The following is a 15,611-nucleotide window of genomic DNA, read 5'->3' on the forward strand; positions in this document are numbered from 1 at the left end:
GGGAAGAGATTTGTGCCTGAGCCTAATGATACTGGCTTTTGAGAGAGCAGCAGATCTGATTTCCAGAACTTCCATGTTCTTTTTTTTAACTTTACAATATTGTATTGGTTTTGCCATACATTGACTTGAATCCGCCATGGGTGTACATGTGAGAACGTCCATGTTCTGGCTAGTCAAGTTTGCAAACTCTTCCTTCTGATCAGTTTAGGGACACTGTTCTAGGCCTTCAACATGTCCTTTTAGTGTAGCAAACACCCAAGGTATTCCAGATGTCTATTCCAGATATTTTTGTTTTCAAATTTTTATTAATGAAATCCTATAAATTATTGATGTTTTTAACCACAGCAACTTCTTCTAAGAATCATCCTCGCCTTCTCTAACTCCCTTACCCTACAATTGTTACCAGCAGCTGTAGTACATGATTTAACAGAAAGGAGTAAGAATCATGCCATGCCTCATATGACCTTTTATAAGTTAACTTTATTTATTTATTTAACTACCCCAGGTCTTAGTTATGGCATGCGGGATCTTTAGTTGCAGCCTGTGGGATCTTAGTTCCCAAACCAGGGATCAAACCCACATCCCCTGCACTGAAAGTGTGAAGTCTTCGCTGCTAGACCACCAGGGAAGCCCCTATCAGTTAACTTTTGAGGGTCTTTAATTTTCCCATCTGGAGAAGGAAAAAAAAGGTAGATGGTACTAGGCTCAGCCATTCATTTCTAGTTATATCCTGCATAGAATAAAAGGTTTTCCTAACAGTACTTAAGGATTGGTAGAGCCCCAGGGACAATCCCAGCCCATTCTGTGTATAGGAATTTTAGTAAGCACTAGAATTTATTTTAAAAGTCCCTCTCTGTAAATCTAGTTGGCACAATATTATGTGATTTTTTTTTTTAATGCATGTCATCTGACAGCTGAATAAGTTATCTGTAAATCACCTTCAGACCCTCTCTCTAATTCACAGTCATTTAATGAAATTACAAGGATAGAATCTGGACATCTGTATTTTGTTTTTACCAGCCACTTCGGTGACTGGTTTATACCAAAGATTGAAGATAACTAGTGTAAGTAGTAAGAAGTTGAGTGTGGAAGTGGACTGAGGATTTGAAAATGGGAATTCTTCATAAAATTGTCAGACGGAAGTCTAATGTTCATGGGAAGGTTGGATGTCAGGCACAATCTTTTTCCTTAATGGAATTCATACTTCTGTTTGTAAACAAATGACTGTGTAATAGGATAAGTGCAACTACAGAACCATAAACAAGATACAGTGGAAGGAATATATAATATGTTCCTAGGAGAGAGAATACATCTTAACCAAGAATTTTTCAGAGAGGGAGAAACATGTTTACTAAAACACAGCATGATATGTCAAGAGAATCATAAATTCTAATTTGAGAATTGATGGGAAATTAAGAAAGGCATCAGGTCTTAAAAGACAGTGAAGTCAGAAGGAGGTGATAGAGTGTCACTTAAAGACTTTGTGTGAAAGGATAATCCTATTTGAGTTCCAAAGGAAAGTGATTGACCAGGAGACCAGCTGAGATCTGAGGAGGCTGAGATGAAGACGAAACTGATGAAGTGACAAACAAGGATGAGAAAACAGATTTGAAAATATTTAGGACTTTGAAGTAAGGAGCTGCGAGAAGAAAGATGGGAGAAACTGACCACAGAGGAGGATGGCAACAGACCAGACAGGTGAAGACTTGCTGCGTTAGGATTCCATCAGGACGGAGAAGGGTATAGCGCTCCGAAGAGAAGTCTAGGCTGGACCCTGATGATTCGAGTGCTGTCAGTATGAAGGGTTAGAACCATAGGAATGGATAATGTGGTCCCAGGAGAAGATTGTGAGAAGAGAGGTTCAAGCCTGAAAGTCTCAACACCAGCATGCAAGGCAGCAAGATCAACCAAGAGGAGTCTAATTAAAAGGAAGACGGGGAGAATAGTGGTTTGATGTTTTAAGTTCAGTTTCTCTAACCCCTTGAGGGATCAAATTTTCATTCTTGTTGAAGAAAACAACCTTCATGCATTCATACAGTCAGTATCTGTCGCACAGCTGTGTATGACAGACTGCACTCTAAGCAGCAGGGGAACAGAATTAACTAAGACAGACAAGGTCTTTGCTCACATTCAGGGGTGAGAATGACAGAAACGTGAACAAGTGAGGACTAGGGTAATATGAAGGAATGACAAGATGGCTTCTTTTCTGTCAGAACAAGCCTCCTCTCAGGTGACATATGTTCATAAGTTCATATGTGTAGGGCAGGACAACTGATCCACACAGAAAAACTAGGTGTGTTTGAAGGTACTAAAAAATACCCCAGAGGGGTCTGAATGTTTTGGAATTGGAGAAAGTGAAGTGGTAGGCAGGTGGATTATGCAAGACTTTGAATTTAACATGAGATATTTGGATTTTACTCTGAGTAGGAGGATTATTGAGTTGTTGGGGCCTGTATTCTAGGTTTAGTTTGAGACCAACTGGAAAAAAAAAAGTGAGATGATCTCCAGTTAACCAGTATTTGAGATCCATGGCTTCAAACACCCTTCAGAAGGGTCATTATTAAGTGTCCTTCAGACGGGTACCTGATGGGCTAGAACTTTTGGTGTAGTAGAGGGTATTTGTCGAAGATGCTTTTAAGTAGATAGGTTCTAAAGTTCAAAAACCCAAGTCACAAAGATTTTTGGATTATTTTGGCCAATTATAAATCCATGTTCCAGAGACTTACATAAATTATCCTCTCTTCAGGAAACAGGTGTCAGCCACTAAAGCCGAAGCAGAAAAGGATGGAGTGAAGGTCCCTACGACCCTGGCGGAATACTGCATCAAAACTAAAGTGCCTTCCAATGACAACAGCTCAGATTTGCTTTATGACGACTTGTACGACGATGACATTGATGATGAAGATGAGGAGGAGGAAGATGCCGACTGTTACGATGATGATGATTCTGGAAATGAGGAGTCGTGACGTGCTCCTTCAAGGCCCCTGTACTGCCCTGCCGTCTCAGGCCAAAGGGAGGGGAGCAAGTGGGGACCTAGCAGTGGCCCCTCGGCAAAAAGCTATTACGGGGGTGGGGAAAACAAACACGGCTCCTGCTGACTCCCCTTATGGATCTCAGTTTGCTCCTTTTTATGGACCTCTTAATGGAGAGAAAGTAATCCTCCACAGAATGTCTGAATTCTTGCATTCTTTACCCTTCCATCACTGTATTGATTCTTTTTTTTTCTTTTCCTTTCTTTAAATCCAAACTCTTGCCTCACTTCGTCTCTACAAAGCGTTCACAGCAAAACACGTTTGGTCTGTTTTTAGATTCTTGAAGAATTAGTCTTTCACCAAGACATTTAATGTGTTTAAAGCTGGGAACCCATTGGGAGTTCACAAGTGCTGCATATGCTGAGTAGCAAAAGAAAACCACCCCAAAACCCCCAGAAAACAAACTTTTTTTTTTTTAAGCAGATTTGCCAAGGTTTAGCTGCTCATTTATGTGTGTGTGCATTTGTTCAGCCCCATGATGGTGAGTTTTGTTTCTTAAGGCTGGGGTACAGTGGGCGTCAGGGACTTTGTTCTGAACCTGAGACATGTTCCTAAGGGCACAGAACTGTTCAGCCTCCAGGAAATCATCCTCACACAGAAGAGAGGAATCAGATTTTGTTTTTTGAAATTGGGATCTAAAGCCTGAAATAAATATTCATACTTTACATAGAACTGATTGCTATTTATTTTGAAGGCAGAGTTATTTTTGCCCCCCAGGGAGTGGGGAGTGGGGGGATTAGCGTGAGTGTGTGGAGACTTAGTGATGGGAACAAAGATTTTAAATCACTATGCCAGTTTTGGTTGATGCTGCTGGGGGAAAGTCAAACTGCTGGTGACCACTGTTGGGAGAGAAAACATCTGTTTCATATATGTAACATGGCCTTTCCCTGAAAGATACACTCTCACGAGCATTTTTTTTTAAGTAGCGAGGTTTTAATTACTCAGTATTAATACTAGGTGCATGTGTTTAAGATTTTGGTTTTCATTGAGCTGCTTATACTGATAGTGGTAACTGTGGATATATGTGAGACCTGAGTGACTGGTTCCTGCTTTCCTCACTGGATGTGACCCCGACTTTTGTCTCCTCTTGATGTACTCGGGCTGCGGAGTGCAAGCAGCAGCTGTGCATGGAGCTTTCCCCTGAGCTGCTTTGTCTCTTCTGGCAGGGCCAGGGGAGTTGGCTGCAGGCAGTGTCCAGGCAACGCTCGATCTTCCTGCCGCACAGTTGCTGCAGCTTTGACTCCCCTTGTGCCGATCGTGTTGTTACTTCAATCAATATCAAGTTCCATCAGCCTTCACCAACCAGGGACTTCTGTACGTGGCGATGATTTTTGTTTCTTGTGGGGGCGGGCCAGTGCATAAGAGGGCAGTGTTCTTATCAGTGGGAAAAATACCGCTATAAACTTACTTCAGATCCCTGTGCGCTAGCATCAACTCTTTTTCTTCAGATCCTACAGCTCAGAAAGAACAAAAGGGTTGATGAGGGACAGGGGTAGGATGGATCCTAGGACAGAGTAAGTGATGCTTAGGTCCTTAGTTCCTCCTTCCTTTCTGATCTCAGGGTTTTCATTCGCTCTTCAGACTCTCCAAACATTTGCTGACTAATTCCCAACAGCCCTCTTTGGAATCTTAGGTTTGGTCTAGTATTAAATCGGGAATGTTAAACGTGCTAAGGTTCATATGGGACAATGTTGAGCCTGGTCCCAGAATCTGTCCAAACTCCATGGGGCTACCTGCACCTCTGAATCAACAACTGTGGTCAGATTCAGAAAACAAAGCAGCTCTCCTGTGATGAAACAGTGATGTTGAAAGTACTTTTTACGCCCCACATGTACTCCCACCCTCCACTACTAGACACACACCCCCCCACACACACACGTTTACAGCCAGTAGCTTGGTCTTACTCTTGGAACCCTAAAACAGCCTTCCCCTTCCTGCTGAAGCATTTCTCTCCCAGCGCAGGCCAGACACTTTGGCATTGTGGGAGGTGCTGTCCCATTAGGCCCTGTGGCCTCTGTTGCACATTGACTCAGGGAGCCAGAGAGCCAGGTGGAGGTTGTACCTCTCAGCCCTTTGGGGTTTTACTTTTGAGGGTTAGGTTTGCCTCTGATGAGAGTACAATCAATTCTAGAAAAGACTGGGGTGTGTGTTGATTTGCTAGAATTGCTAGAAGGTGGACGTTCGGATAGCTCTGACTTGTAAACCCAGGTGCTGGTTCCAGAGCTCTGTAACACGGCACAGGAGACTTTGAGCACGTGCTTGCTTTTGGGAGTGGAGATCTTAGGCTCAGGCCACAACCTTGGGAGTATAGTTGTGCTGTTTGGTGTAACATGAATTCAGAAACCACCCTGCAGTTTGAGGTTCCTTCAGACTGTAGCGGAGGCCTCTGGATGCTCTTCAGGTCTGTGTTTGAGGCCGGGTGGACAAGTGTATCATCGTGATTTTGTCGTTGCTTCTCACAGTCTTCCCCACTTTCACATCATTCCAGAGTTCTTTTCTGTTAGCCAGACTTTTTTGTAGTCCCTTCTTCTTTCCTGGTAATTACTTGCTTCTTTATTTGCTGGTTTCCTTATGTTTGGAAAATACATAGTAAGTGATTGAAGGGGAAAATGTGTAGTTCTCCACTGAAAATTAACCCTCCACCCACCCCACCCCCATCCTGATTTTAAAAAAAAGGTTTACATTTACAAAGATTCAGATGCAATTTTCAACTCTTCTGAAACCAGCAGGACACACCTGACTTTAATAGTTTTCTTAGCTGAAATTGTAGATGTTTTTCTTCAGTTTAACTTATGAGAAAAGATCTGATGCATTTTGTGTTCAACTTCCCCTTTAGTGATTTATTTTTGTCTTTTTCTGCCCATCTGTCTACTAATAAAATGTGAAATAAAATATACCTGTATTGCTACTTCCCCATGGAATGACCCTTTTCTTTTTTGTGTGTTAAAAGGTGGTCTTAATACTTCCTATGTTCCCAGTTTATATACAGGACTCAGCTGAAAATTTTTTAAAAAACAAATCCTTACTAGTTTAAGAAAGGTTACTAAAGAAAGACAAAGCCATTTGTTAACCTTAATTCTGAAATAGGGCACAATCTGCTGGTACAAGTAGGTCGGTGGACTGATGGACAGGTGCTCCACTGCCCTCCTTAGGCAAGGTTTTTGTTTTTCTTGTCTTAACTTCCTGCTGTTAATCAGTGATTAGGAGGCAGTAGGTGCCGTGATAGTGGTAAGTTTCAATTGTGTACACTTAACCTTTTTTTAAGCCAGCCAGCAGTGCTCAACATATCTGACCTCTTAATTTTAGAGGTCAAAAGCAGCGAAAATGAGGACTGTGCCCCGGGCTGGTTCCGTCCAGCATGCTGACCTGAAACGAGATGCTATAATCTAATGCTCTGGGCAGCACCTCAGGGCCCTGAACTAGCTGCCAGGTTGCATTACATCTGTGCCTCGACAAGCATGGAGATTTGCCTCCTGGCAAGAGACGTGGATGTTTTATGGCCCCAGTTCCTTCTGCACTGGTGGCCTGAAATCAAGGAGGAGGAGCTTAAGGGAAGTCAGAATCCTGGCCTCAGGTGAATAGTTCCTTGGGACCTTCTAGAGCAATTTAGCTCAGGACCCACTTACCTACTTCACAGCACCTTGACTCACTTGTTACAGTTATCAGTCAAGATGGCATTTGGCTGATGAAAAGCAAAGGACAGAGTGTAACTATTCAAACTTAAACTCTCTCACAGGCCTAGAACTGTGTTCTCAGCTCTTACCTTTGGTTGGAAAAGAAATTACCCTGCTCGTCCCCTAGGTCTGTTACAGAGTTGCAAGAAAAGCAAAGGTAACGGGCAATGTCTGCTATGTCAGCGAGGTTAGCTACCAATGTCTGCTAGGTTAGCTACCTTGTCAGCTGTATCCTTTACCTTTGCCATCTCCCTGAATGCTGACTGGAGCAAGAGAAGGGCCCAGCAAAGCAGAGAATACCCAAATACCCACTGAAGCCCTGATGACCTATTACCAGAAGACGTGAGTTCTGCTTCAACCCTGTGAAGTCCAGGGTACCTGGCACTGTAATAAAGACACCTCTGCCCTGACCCCTTCCTTCAGTCACACCATACAAGAGACCAAGCATGCTCTCAGAACTTTATTAGGTGGAGTTTGGGCAAAAGAGAAAACCTCCAGAATAGTCACCCTCCTGGTTCAGGACAACTGGAATAGAGGAGCCTTTGCTGAAGATGTGCTCTCACCAAAATGAAAGCATATCTGATTTTTTTTTAAAGGGGGGAGCTGACTGGCTGAATATCTGAGCGCAAATTCAGAATTAAGAATGGTCAGCCACCCCTGCTCTCTATGGAGACAAATAGGTGCCACTTTCATGTTGGGTGGGGGGTATATCTCTGCTATTCCCAGATCAAGATTTGGATGGAGGGGAACATGACAAATGACAAAAGGACCAGTTTCTCAAAAAGTGAGGGAGAAAGTAATTACACAGGGACAAAAACTCAAATAATGGTTTACAAGGGAGCGATATAAATCGTGATTCTTCATTGGTGCCTGACCCTAGTACCCGAACTGCCCTAAGCCAGCCCCTCCAGACACTGCCCGTGCAGGGGGCTATGGAGGAGGCCTGAGGCAGAGGGGAGGGGGCGCTGCTTTTGCTACAGCAAGAAGGGGCTTCAGTGGGGAGAGTAGCAGCTGCTCCCCACTCCCCTAAGACTTGTATCACATTTACAAATACGTACATAAATACATTACATACAATAGCAAGTCTGGGAGGCAGGCTCCCCCAGAGAGGCTCGGCTGACACAGTTACATGTCTCAGGAATTCTAGGAAAGGGCACCGGGCTCCCAGAGAAATGGGCTCCATGTGTTTTCTCCTGCCCAGGGGAAGCCTGCCCCGCTTCAGGGTTCAGTTTGTCCAGTATGGAGAGTTGCCGTAGGCAGGTTTGGAGGCTTGTGACTTGGGCTGCAGTGAGCTAGGCTGGTTGCGCTGACCGGAGCCGCTCTGAGGAGGAGAGAAGGTGGTCAAGGCTGCAGCGGACCACCATCACCCCCACCTGGGTGCGCAGGGCCAGGTAGCCGCTGCCTCCGACAGCTCACCTGAGCATCCTGCGGGAGGTGGTGGTGCAGCAGCTGCGAGGGAGGCTGCTGGTGTGCGGGCAGGATGTGCAGGAACGGCGGGGGCGCGTACCCGGGCGCTGCTCCGGGGGCCAGGGGCCCGGTGGAGCCCAAGGCCGAGGGCAGGCTGAATGGGGGTGGAGTCCCTGCGTGAAATCCCTGCTTGTCAAATGTCTGCAGGGCAGAGAGACAACAGTGAGGGCCGGCCAGGCGGCACCTGCCCGAGCCTGGCCCCCCAGCGCCAGGCCCCGCTCACCTGAGTCTTGTTGTAGACAGACCCAGTCATATCAGGAAGGCCAGAGGTGCTCGAAGTCGCCGACACTCCTGGAAGGAAAAGCGGTGGGTGGTTCCCATGGCAGCAGGGCCCAGCTCCGGTCTCCCCCACCTCCAGAGGCCCTCTGGGGTGGCCTCGCCTGAGGAGTCAGGGTGGCAGACAACTGCTTTGGGCCTCAGTCCCGGATGGAAGGGAGTGATGCTACCTTTGCCAGGCCCAGAGCCTGCAGCCTTGTTCTGTGTCTGTGATGATCCACCATAGCCACCCTTGCTGTAGTCTCCGGCTGCAGTGCCGGGGGTCAGGTCGTCATAACCTAGCGTGGCAGGGACAAGAGGCGTGTGTGAGCTCGGTGAGCCAGTCCTGCCCGTGCCTCTCTAGGCTGGGAGCGCCCCTCACCTGTGCCGTAGCTGTGCTGGCCGTAACCGCTGGCCTGCTGGAAAGGGGTGCTGGGGGTGCTGAGGCTCACACCATGCTGCTTAGCTGAAGCCGGAGGGACCTGGGTGAGGGAAAAGCAGCAGAGGCATTAGTGGAGAACAGAGTGAGGGGAGCAGGTCGCCCAGCTCAGCCTCGGGCAGCAGGTGGCACAACCACCAGGAACGTGTCATTACTAGTGCCACACCCGCTAGGTCTCCAAGCAGATGAAACAGGAACCCCAGCCTTGACCCATTCTTCAAGGCCAGGTGAGCCCGAGTGGGGACCTGTCCCCCCTCCCTGCTTCTGCTCCCTGGAGCTGGAGGAACACCCCCACCGATACTCACAAACATGGTGGGCCCATACTGGAAGGCACTGGGCACGCCTGTGTAGTAGGGGAGGCCAGTGTAGCTGTAGCCAGGCGGCAGGGCGGGACTCAGAAAGGGCTGCTGAGCTGTGTGGTGGGCCTGGGACTGGCTCTGCTGTGGCTGAGCCAGGGTGGTGGGGGGTGCAGGGGACGCAGAGTCACCTCGGCCAAACTTGGTGACATCACCTAGGGGAACAGGGGCACTGATGCAGTCCCTACTCCTCATCCCAGCAGGAGGAAAAAGTCAGACAGGCCCCTGCAAATAGGAACAGGGCTGGCTGCTGGCTCAACAACAGGAAGCTGGCAGGTCTCTGCAGCCCTTCCATTTGTTTCCAGGCTCCTGGGATGGGCCATGGGCCAGTCCTTTGAGCAGCCCCTACTCCTAACCCCCTGAAGAAGACTAACCTGAATACGGGTTATTAGTGAGGCTCCCATCTCGATTGGCGAGGGCTGGGGGTGTAGCGAAAGGGATCCCATAGTAATCCTAGGAGAGACCAGAGGCTCGGTCAGCAGAATGGCCTCACCCATTCCTAGGACTGAGGGCCCTGCAGGCAGCTGGGTGCTCCAGGGAAGGCCACGTTCCTGAGTGGACCACCAGAGGGCAGCACTCGGGAAATAAAAACAAATGGTGCCCTTTAGAGTTGTGGCAGCCACACAGCACGCAGACTCACTGACCAGTCCCTCAGCCTTCCCCGGCAGAGCCACTGGATCCCAATCACACAATATGATCCTGGGCTGAAGATGCTGTGGATTTCCTGGGAGATTTCCTGGCAATAAAGCCAGTGGATCCAGAGGAGGGTGTGGGTGCTTTTCCGGGACACTGCTGCCCATGAGCAAAGCAGGAGGGCTTTCCCTCAGCTCAGAGGCCCCAGGTGCAGAATGTCGAGGACTGGCAAAGCCCTGGGTGTTAAGGGTCAGGGCAGGCCTCCCCTTCTCCACAGGGCTTCACTGTGTCTCACCTCTGCGCACACACTTCGAGCTCTCGTGCAGTGTCCGGGCTGTTACGGTAGAGGGCTGGTCTCTTCTAGCTCAGGACTGACGTGTGCCTGCCTGTAATTGCTGCCCGACCTGTTAAACCCTTGAGGCTCCTCCTCCCCCTCAGGTTTCTACTTGTCCAGGTAACTTTCCTAGCTGTCCATTAGAGTCCCTCTCACTGGAGAAGGCACTGAATTCATTTGGCCCATGACCCTCAGCAGCATCCACCTGTGACATAAAATGGCTGAGAGCAGGGGGTGCTAGGAAAGCACAGCTGGTACGGTTCAAGTGGGGACAGGCCTACAGGAAACCCAGGAGGCGGTGCTCTTTCACAGAAGAAAACCCGAAGATGGAAACGAGCAAAAACACACCAGAGCCTAGGAAACGACCAAGGGGAAAGAAAAATCTCTACCTCGAAAGACAGGCTTACAAGCGATTTCTTCTAAGGCACAAAAAGATGAACGGAGTATGAAGCAGGACGACGCCCGGGCCTGGAATCCCACCAAGCCACTCTGAGGGGCCCGACCCAGCACCACACACAGACTCGTCTTTCAGAACCAGCTCCCACGTTCCATCCCTGAGGCCCTGGGGCTGCGAGGTTTCCTGAGTGTCAGGAGGACCTGGGCCGCGTTTCCTGGTTTCCCTGCGAAGCCCTAGGGCTTAAGGCATCCCCAGAAACCCCAAGTTCTGTTTTACACCATAGAAATCTGCCAGGACGTCCTCAATACCTTTCTGGGCCCTCTGGGGATGTGGGCAGAAAGCCCCACAGGCCCTCAGGCAGTAGCATGGGTTTGCAGTGGCTGCTGGTTTGCACACTGGGGAAAAGCAGCCCAGCTCCAAGCCTCAGGAAATACTCCAGCAGATGAAAGAGTCTCCCAAGAGAAACAAGCTTCAGCCACTGGGCCCGGTGCCCACAGCTCCCTGAGCTCTCTGCGGTCAGCCCAGAGCAGGCAACACTACTTGTGGAGGCCACCTCACCCTGCACAGAGTGTCAGGGTTGGGGGGCAGGGGGCACTCCACTCCAGTCTTCAGTCTCACAAAGGACACCTCACCTTCACTTGGGGAAAAGGAAAGCCCATGCCCAACAGAGCTGACATCAGTGTCCAGATAGCATTACTCCCTGACAACGTGACAGATGCCCAGACCGCTGAGAATGAGCAGCAGTCTGCTCAGCAGCAGACCAAGAAGGGGGCGGCAGGACAGGAGCCTGCAGGCTGTCCAGACAGGGCGCATGCCTCCTCATATCCCGCTCCTGCGCTGCGTCCTGTTCATGCGGCCACATCCCAGAGAAGGCCCAGTGCCTCATCCTGGGAGCAAGGGCCGAGACAGACAGGCAACACTGACCTCAGAGTGAGGCTGCAGCAATCAGAGAGCTCCCAGGGCCAGCAATCTTACAAACAGATGGCAGGCTAAACCTGGAAGGGCCCTTTGCTCCAGCCACTCACTCCAAAGAACGACGCTGCCATCACCGATGGCCACTGCAGAAGCTAGACACTAGATAGCACTCTGAAGGACAGGACTTTATAAAAAGCCTAGGGACAGGCAAGTAACCCCATATCCTGGTCGGTTGTTTTGTTTTTAATGGGGGGAGGCTTAAGGGGAGAGAAGGACCCACATTTGCTAGAGGCACTGCCTACTGGGGCCCAGGTCCCAAAGAACTTCAAAGTGCCCAGACTATAGCTGCTCCAGGCACCACCATCACAGCAGCTTTCCCAGCTGCGGTGCTGAGGGAGTCCTCAGGCGGGACGTGTCCCGAGGGCCAGCCAGCAGGTGGGGTACGTGAGACTCAGAGCCTGAAGCCCCCAGCCTCCCCCAAACCCCACTCACCATTGGCAGCCGTGACTGCAGCATCTGGAGCTCGTCATAGCCGTAAATCTGCGTGGGGACACAAAAGCTGTAAGAGGCCACAGGCCACCCCATATGGGGCCAAAAACAAGGCTGGAGGTGGAGGACACATGCAGGAAGGAGACGGGGACGAGCTGCTGTGGGCAGATGCCCCACCTTGACTGAGTCCAGCTAGAGAAAGGCCCAGGGTCTGAGGGCAGAGCTGCCCTCAGGGGCAACGGGGGCAACTCAAGACCCCCCAAGGCCAGCTGGGCTGAGGGAAGCCGGGAGCGCTCACCGGGTAGGCAGGAAGCAGTCCTCCGGGGCCCACGAGGTACTGGTTGTGCAGCAGGGGAGGCACCCCCTGAGGCAGGTTAGGGGGCGCTTTGCCTACAGGGCAAAAATCAAATGGAGTAACGTGGCCCCCACACGAGTACAATTCCTCAGCTTCTGGGGCATAGCAGAACGCAGCAGACTGGGTAGCCCCAGGACAGGGACAGGCTGGGCTGCAGGGGGTGAGCTGCTGGCAAACCACTGTCGGCTGGGCCCACGCAGCCTGCCCAGGTCTGGCTGATGGGCAGTCACACAAAGTGACCAGGAGCAGCCCATGAGAGCTGCCCCCTCATCTCAGCTGCAGGGATGAGTGAGGACAGGAAAGAATGGACCGCTCCAAGCAGAAAGGCTGCCGGAAATCCTGTCCAGGGAGCATCTTCCCCCGCAAAACTGATTTCACCATCAACCAGGATCTGGCCCCCACCCCAATCCCAGCTCTGGAAGAACCAGGCCTCAGGAGGTCAGTGGGATAGAAAAGAACCCCACAGGGGCTGAGCCGGACACAGCTGTGCGCTTTCAATGCCTGTGAACCCCCATGGCTGCCCACCGGGGCCTCCTCCCAGGCCACGGGGACACACCTGAGGTCATCAAAGGCGCAGCCCTGGCGCTGCTGCTGGGGGCACTCCCAGGGGCACTGCCCAGGCACAGGCTGTTGACCGTGTTCATGCCGCTCGGCAAGCTGAGCCCTGAGGACACGGCGCTCGAGGCGGAAGTTGCTGCCGTTGAGAAGGTGGCCGAGGGCTGTAGGGAAGGGGCGCTGTCCACGCTGGCGTGCTGGCAAAACAGAAAAGCCAGGGCACATGGATCTAGGGGCAGAGCAGAGAATGCACGAGGACTGGCCTGGGCTGTGGGCCCATGGCCTCAGGCTGACCTGTGTGCTCGCCTTGGCCCCTCACTGAAGCCATGGGGACACAATTGGTCAGCTGAGTATCAAGACCACCACAACTGAGATTTATGACCAAAAATCGTCCTAAAAATCGCTCAAGTTGCTCATGCTCTGGTAACTGAAACAGGCACAGAAACCTCAAGTAAACCTTAGTTTATAGATGAACACAGAGAATCTCAATAGGAGGTGAAAACCCACCTCATAAAATATCAGGAGAATGGAGCCCGGGGCCACGACAGCCCAGCCCAAGGCAAGGCCTCCTGGGCACTCTGACTTGAAGCCGCAGGTGAGGATATTCTCTAGATATTCTCTAGGTCCTCAGGGTCTACACCAGGAAGGGCATGGCCCTGCCCTAGGCCTTCCTGAGAAGAGCCACCAAGGAAAGAAGGGCAAAGCCCAGCGAAAGCTTTGAAGAGCCTGAGCGCCAAGTACCAAGGTGGCAGGGAGGGTTTTGAGGGTTGAGAGGAAGCTGGACGAGGTATACCTGGTTAGGCAAAGTGAGGGCCGAAGACAGAAAAAAAGGCTCTGTAAGACTGAACGTGTGCACCACAAAGAAGCTGGGAAACTGACGCGAAGCTGAAGAACGGGAAAGACCAGGAGAAAGGACAGCGTGCACTGTCTTCCAGGGCCCAGATGACTGTGCAGGTCCCAGCCCCACAGGCTGCCCTGCCCGCCTAGGCAGTAACAACCAGATCCGGTTCAGCAAGTGCAGACTCCGAAAATTCTGGTCTCCCGGGGCTCCCCAGGACTCCTGCCCCTTCTACCGAGATGGAGAGACAGACCAGCGAGAGAAGGGCCCAGAGTGGGGCTGAGGTGCCCACTACCCACACTTCACAATCCCCTGCACAGAGCCCAGCTTCCATCCAAGGACACCAGCCAGAGTCAGAAACAGCTCTGACCACTGCACTGTGATGTCACTGGCCACCCAACCTTTCAACCACAGGATTAAAAAAAAAAAAAACTGGCAGTGTGGGGAGTAGGGGGAATCCATAGGCACTCAGGAGTCATCCAGAGAGCCTCTCCTGCCTTGAGTGGGCCCTGAAAGGGTCCCTGAATCTGCCCTTCCACCTCTCGAATCTGTGAAGAAGACAGGCTGCTGGCCCACTTAGTCCATGTGATGGGGCCGTCACTCAGCTCTCCAGATGGGCCCAGGAGAGCACAGCTGACCACACCTTCCCCAGACCACGAGGGGTAGGAGAAAAGACGAGATCCTTTACAAAGTGGGAGAGATCTGGCTCTGACAGATTATGATATACCTGACTATTTAAAAATCAAAACTGTTTCTAAAACAACAAACCTAGGAAAAATATTTGCACTTCCCATCACAAAGGGCTACTTACTAGTCTCCCAACTATGGAAATAAATACCAAGACTGGACATAAAAATGCAAACATCTCAGCCAAAAGGAAATTTAATGGTTTACCAATGTATAAAATAGATGGTTCAAGCTCTTTCAGTTAAACACTATACTGACAGGTCATTTTTCTATTAACATATTAGAAAAATACAAATATTTGGTAACATCATTTTGGGAGGCAGTGGGGAAAGAGGACACTTCACTGTTTGCCAATAAGAGGTAAGTGGGTTGAAATCACTATGCAGAGTAATATGATAAATGCCCAGCAATGCCACCTCGGAGTCTATCCTGCAGACACAGCATGTGCAGAAGGCTGTACACCACTGTCTGCACAGGTACATCTCATGTTCTTGTGCTTTGCAGGTACTGCGTTTCCTACAAAGTGAAGGTCCAAGGCAACTGGGGGGTCAAGCAAGTCTACTGGTGCCAATTTTCCAACAGCGCTGGCTTACTTTTCGTCTCTGTGTCACATTTTGGTAATTCTCACAGTATTTCAAAACTTTTCATAATATTTGTTATGATGATCAATGACCTGTGATGTTACAAATGCAAAAAGATTACAGCCTGCTCGAAGGCTCAGGTGATGGCCAGCGTTTTTAGCTAATGCATTTATTAACTAAGATATACATATTGGGGGACTTCCTTGGCAGTCTGCTGGTGAAAACCCCCATGCTTCCACTGCAGGGGTCATGGGTTGGATCCCTGGTTGGGGAATTAAGATCCTGCATGCCACAGGATCAGCAAGGGAAAAAGAAAAATATGTTGTATTTTTTAGACATAATGTTATTGCAGCAACGCAAAAAGAAAAAAAGATAAATATGTTATATTTTTTAGAGGCAAAAAGAAAAAAGATAAATATATTGTATTTTTTAGACATATCATTATTGCACACGTAATAGACTAGAGTGTGAACAAAACTTCCATGCACTAAAAAAATCAAAAGATTTCTGTGACCGACTCTCCCACATTATTCACTTTATAGCAGTGGTCTAAAACCAAACCTGCAGTATTTCTGGGATATCAAAACTGAAAATGGCCCTCAAG

The 15,611-nt window shown here is 49.6% G+C and overlaps 2 protein-coding genes across 4 annotated transcripts in view; one reads left to right on the forward strand and one right to left on the reverse strand.

The window, feature by feature from the left end:
* The window catches only part of UBE2R2 (ubiquitin conjugating enzyme E2 R2), a 100,407-nt gene extending 94,459 nt beyond the window's left edge, over positions 1-5,948 (forward strand). Inside the window, exon 5 of the mRNA XM_018052369.1 lies at positions 2,747-5,948. Coding sequence (XP_017907858.1) covers positions 2,747-2,966 — 220 coding nt within the window. The 3' untranslated portion in view covers positions 2,967-5,948. The remainder of the gene's footprint in view (positions 1-2,746) is intronic.
* UBAP2 (ubiquitin associated protein 2) overlaps positions 7,152-15,611 on the reverse strand; it is a 114,114-nt gene continuing 105,654 nt past the window's right edge. For all 3 annotated transcript variants that reach the window (XM_013966140.2, XM_018052370.1, XM_018052371.1), the window contains 10 exons: positions 12,903-13,098; positions 12,290-12,381; positions 11,995-12,042; positions 9,598-9,676; positions 9,173-9,378; positions 8,811-8,910; positions 8,620-8,727; positions 8,397-8,464; positions 8,123-8,314; positions 7,152-8,027 (listed from right to left, as the gene is read on the reverse strand). In XM_013966140.2, the coding sequence (XP_013821594.2) occupies positions 7,932-8,027; positions 8,123-8,314; positions 8,397-8,464; positions 8,620-8,727; positions 8,811-8,910; positions 9,173-9,378; positions 9,598-9,676; positions 11,995-12,042; positions 12,290-12,381; positions 12,903-13,098 (1,185 nt within the window). In that variant the 3' untranslated portion in view covers positions 7,152-7,931. The remainder of the gene's footprint in view (positions 8,028-8,122; positions 8,315-8,396; positions 8,465-8,619; positions 8,728-8,810; positions 8,911-9,172; positions 9,379-9,597; positions 9,677-11,994; positions 12,043-12,289; positions 12,382-12,902; positions 13,099-15,611) is intronic.

The sequence above is a fragment of the Capra hircus genome, chromosome 8 (assembly GCF_001704415.2).
Source record: "Capra hircus breed San Clemente chromosome 8, ASM170441v1, whole genome shotgun sequence".
NCBI lineage: Eukaryota > Metazoa > Chordata > Mammalia > Artiodactyla > Bovidae > Capra > Capra hircus.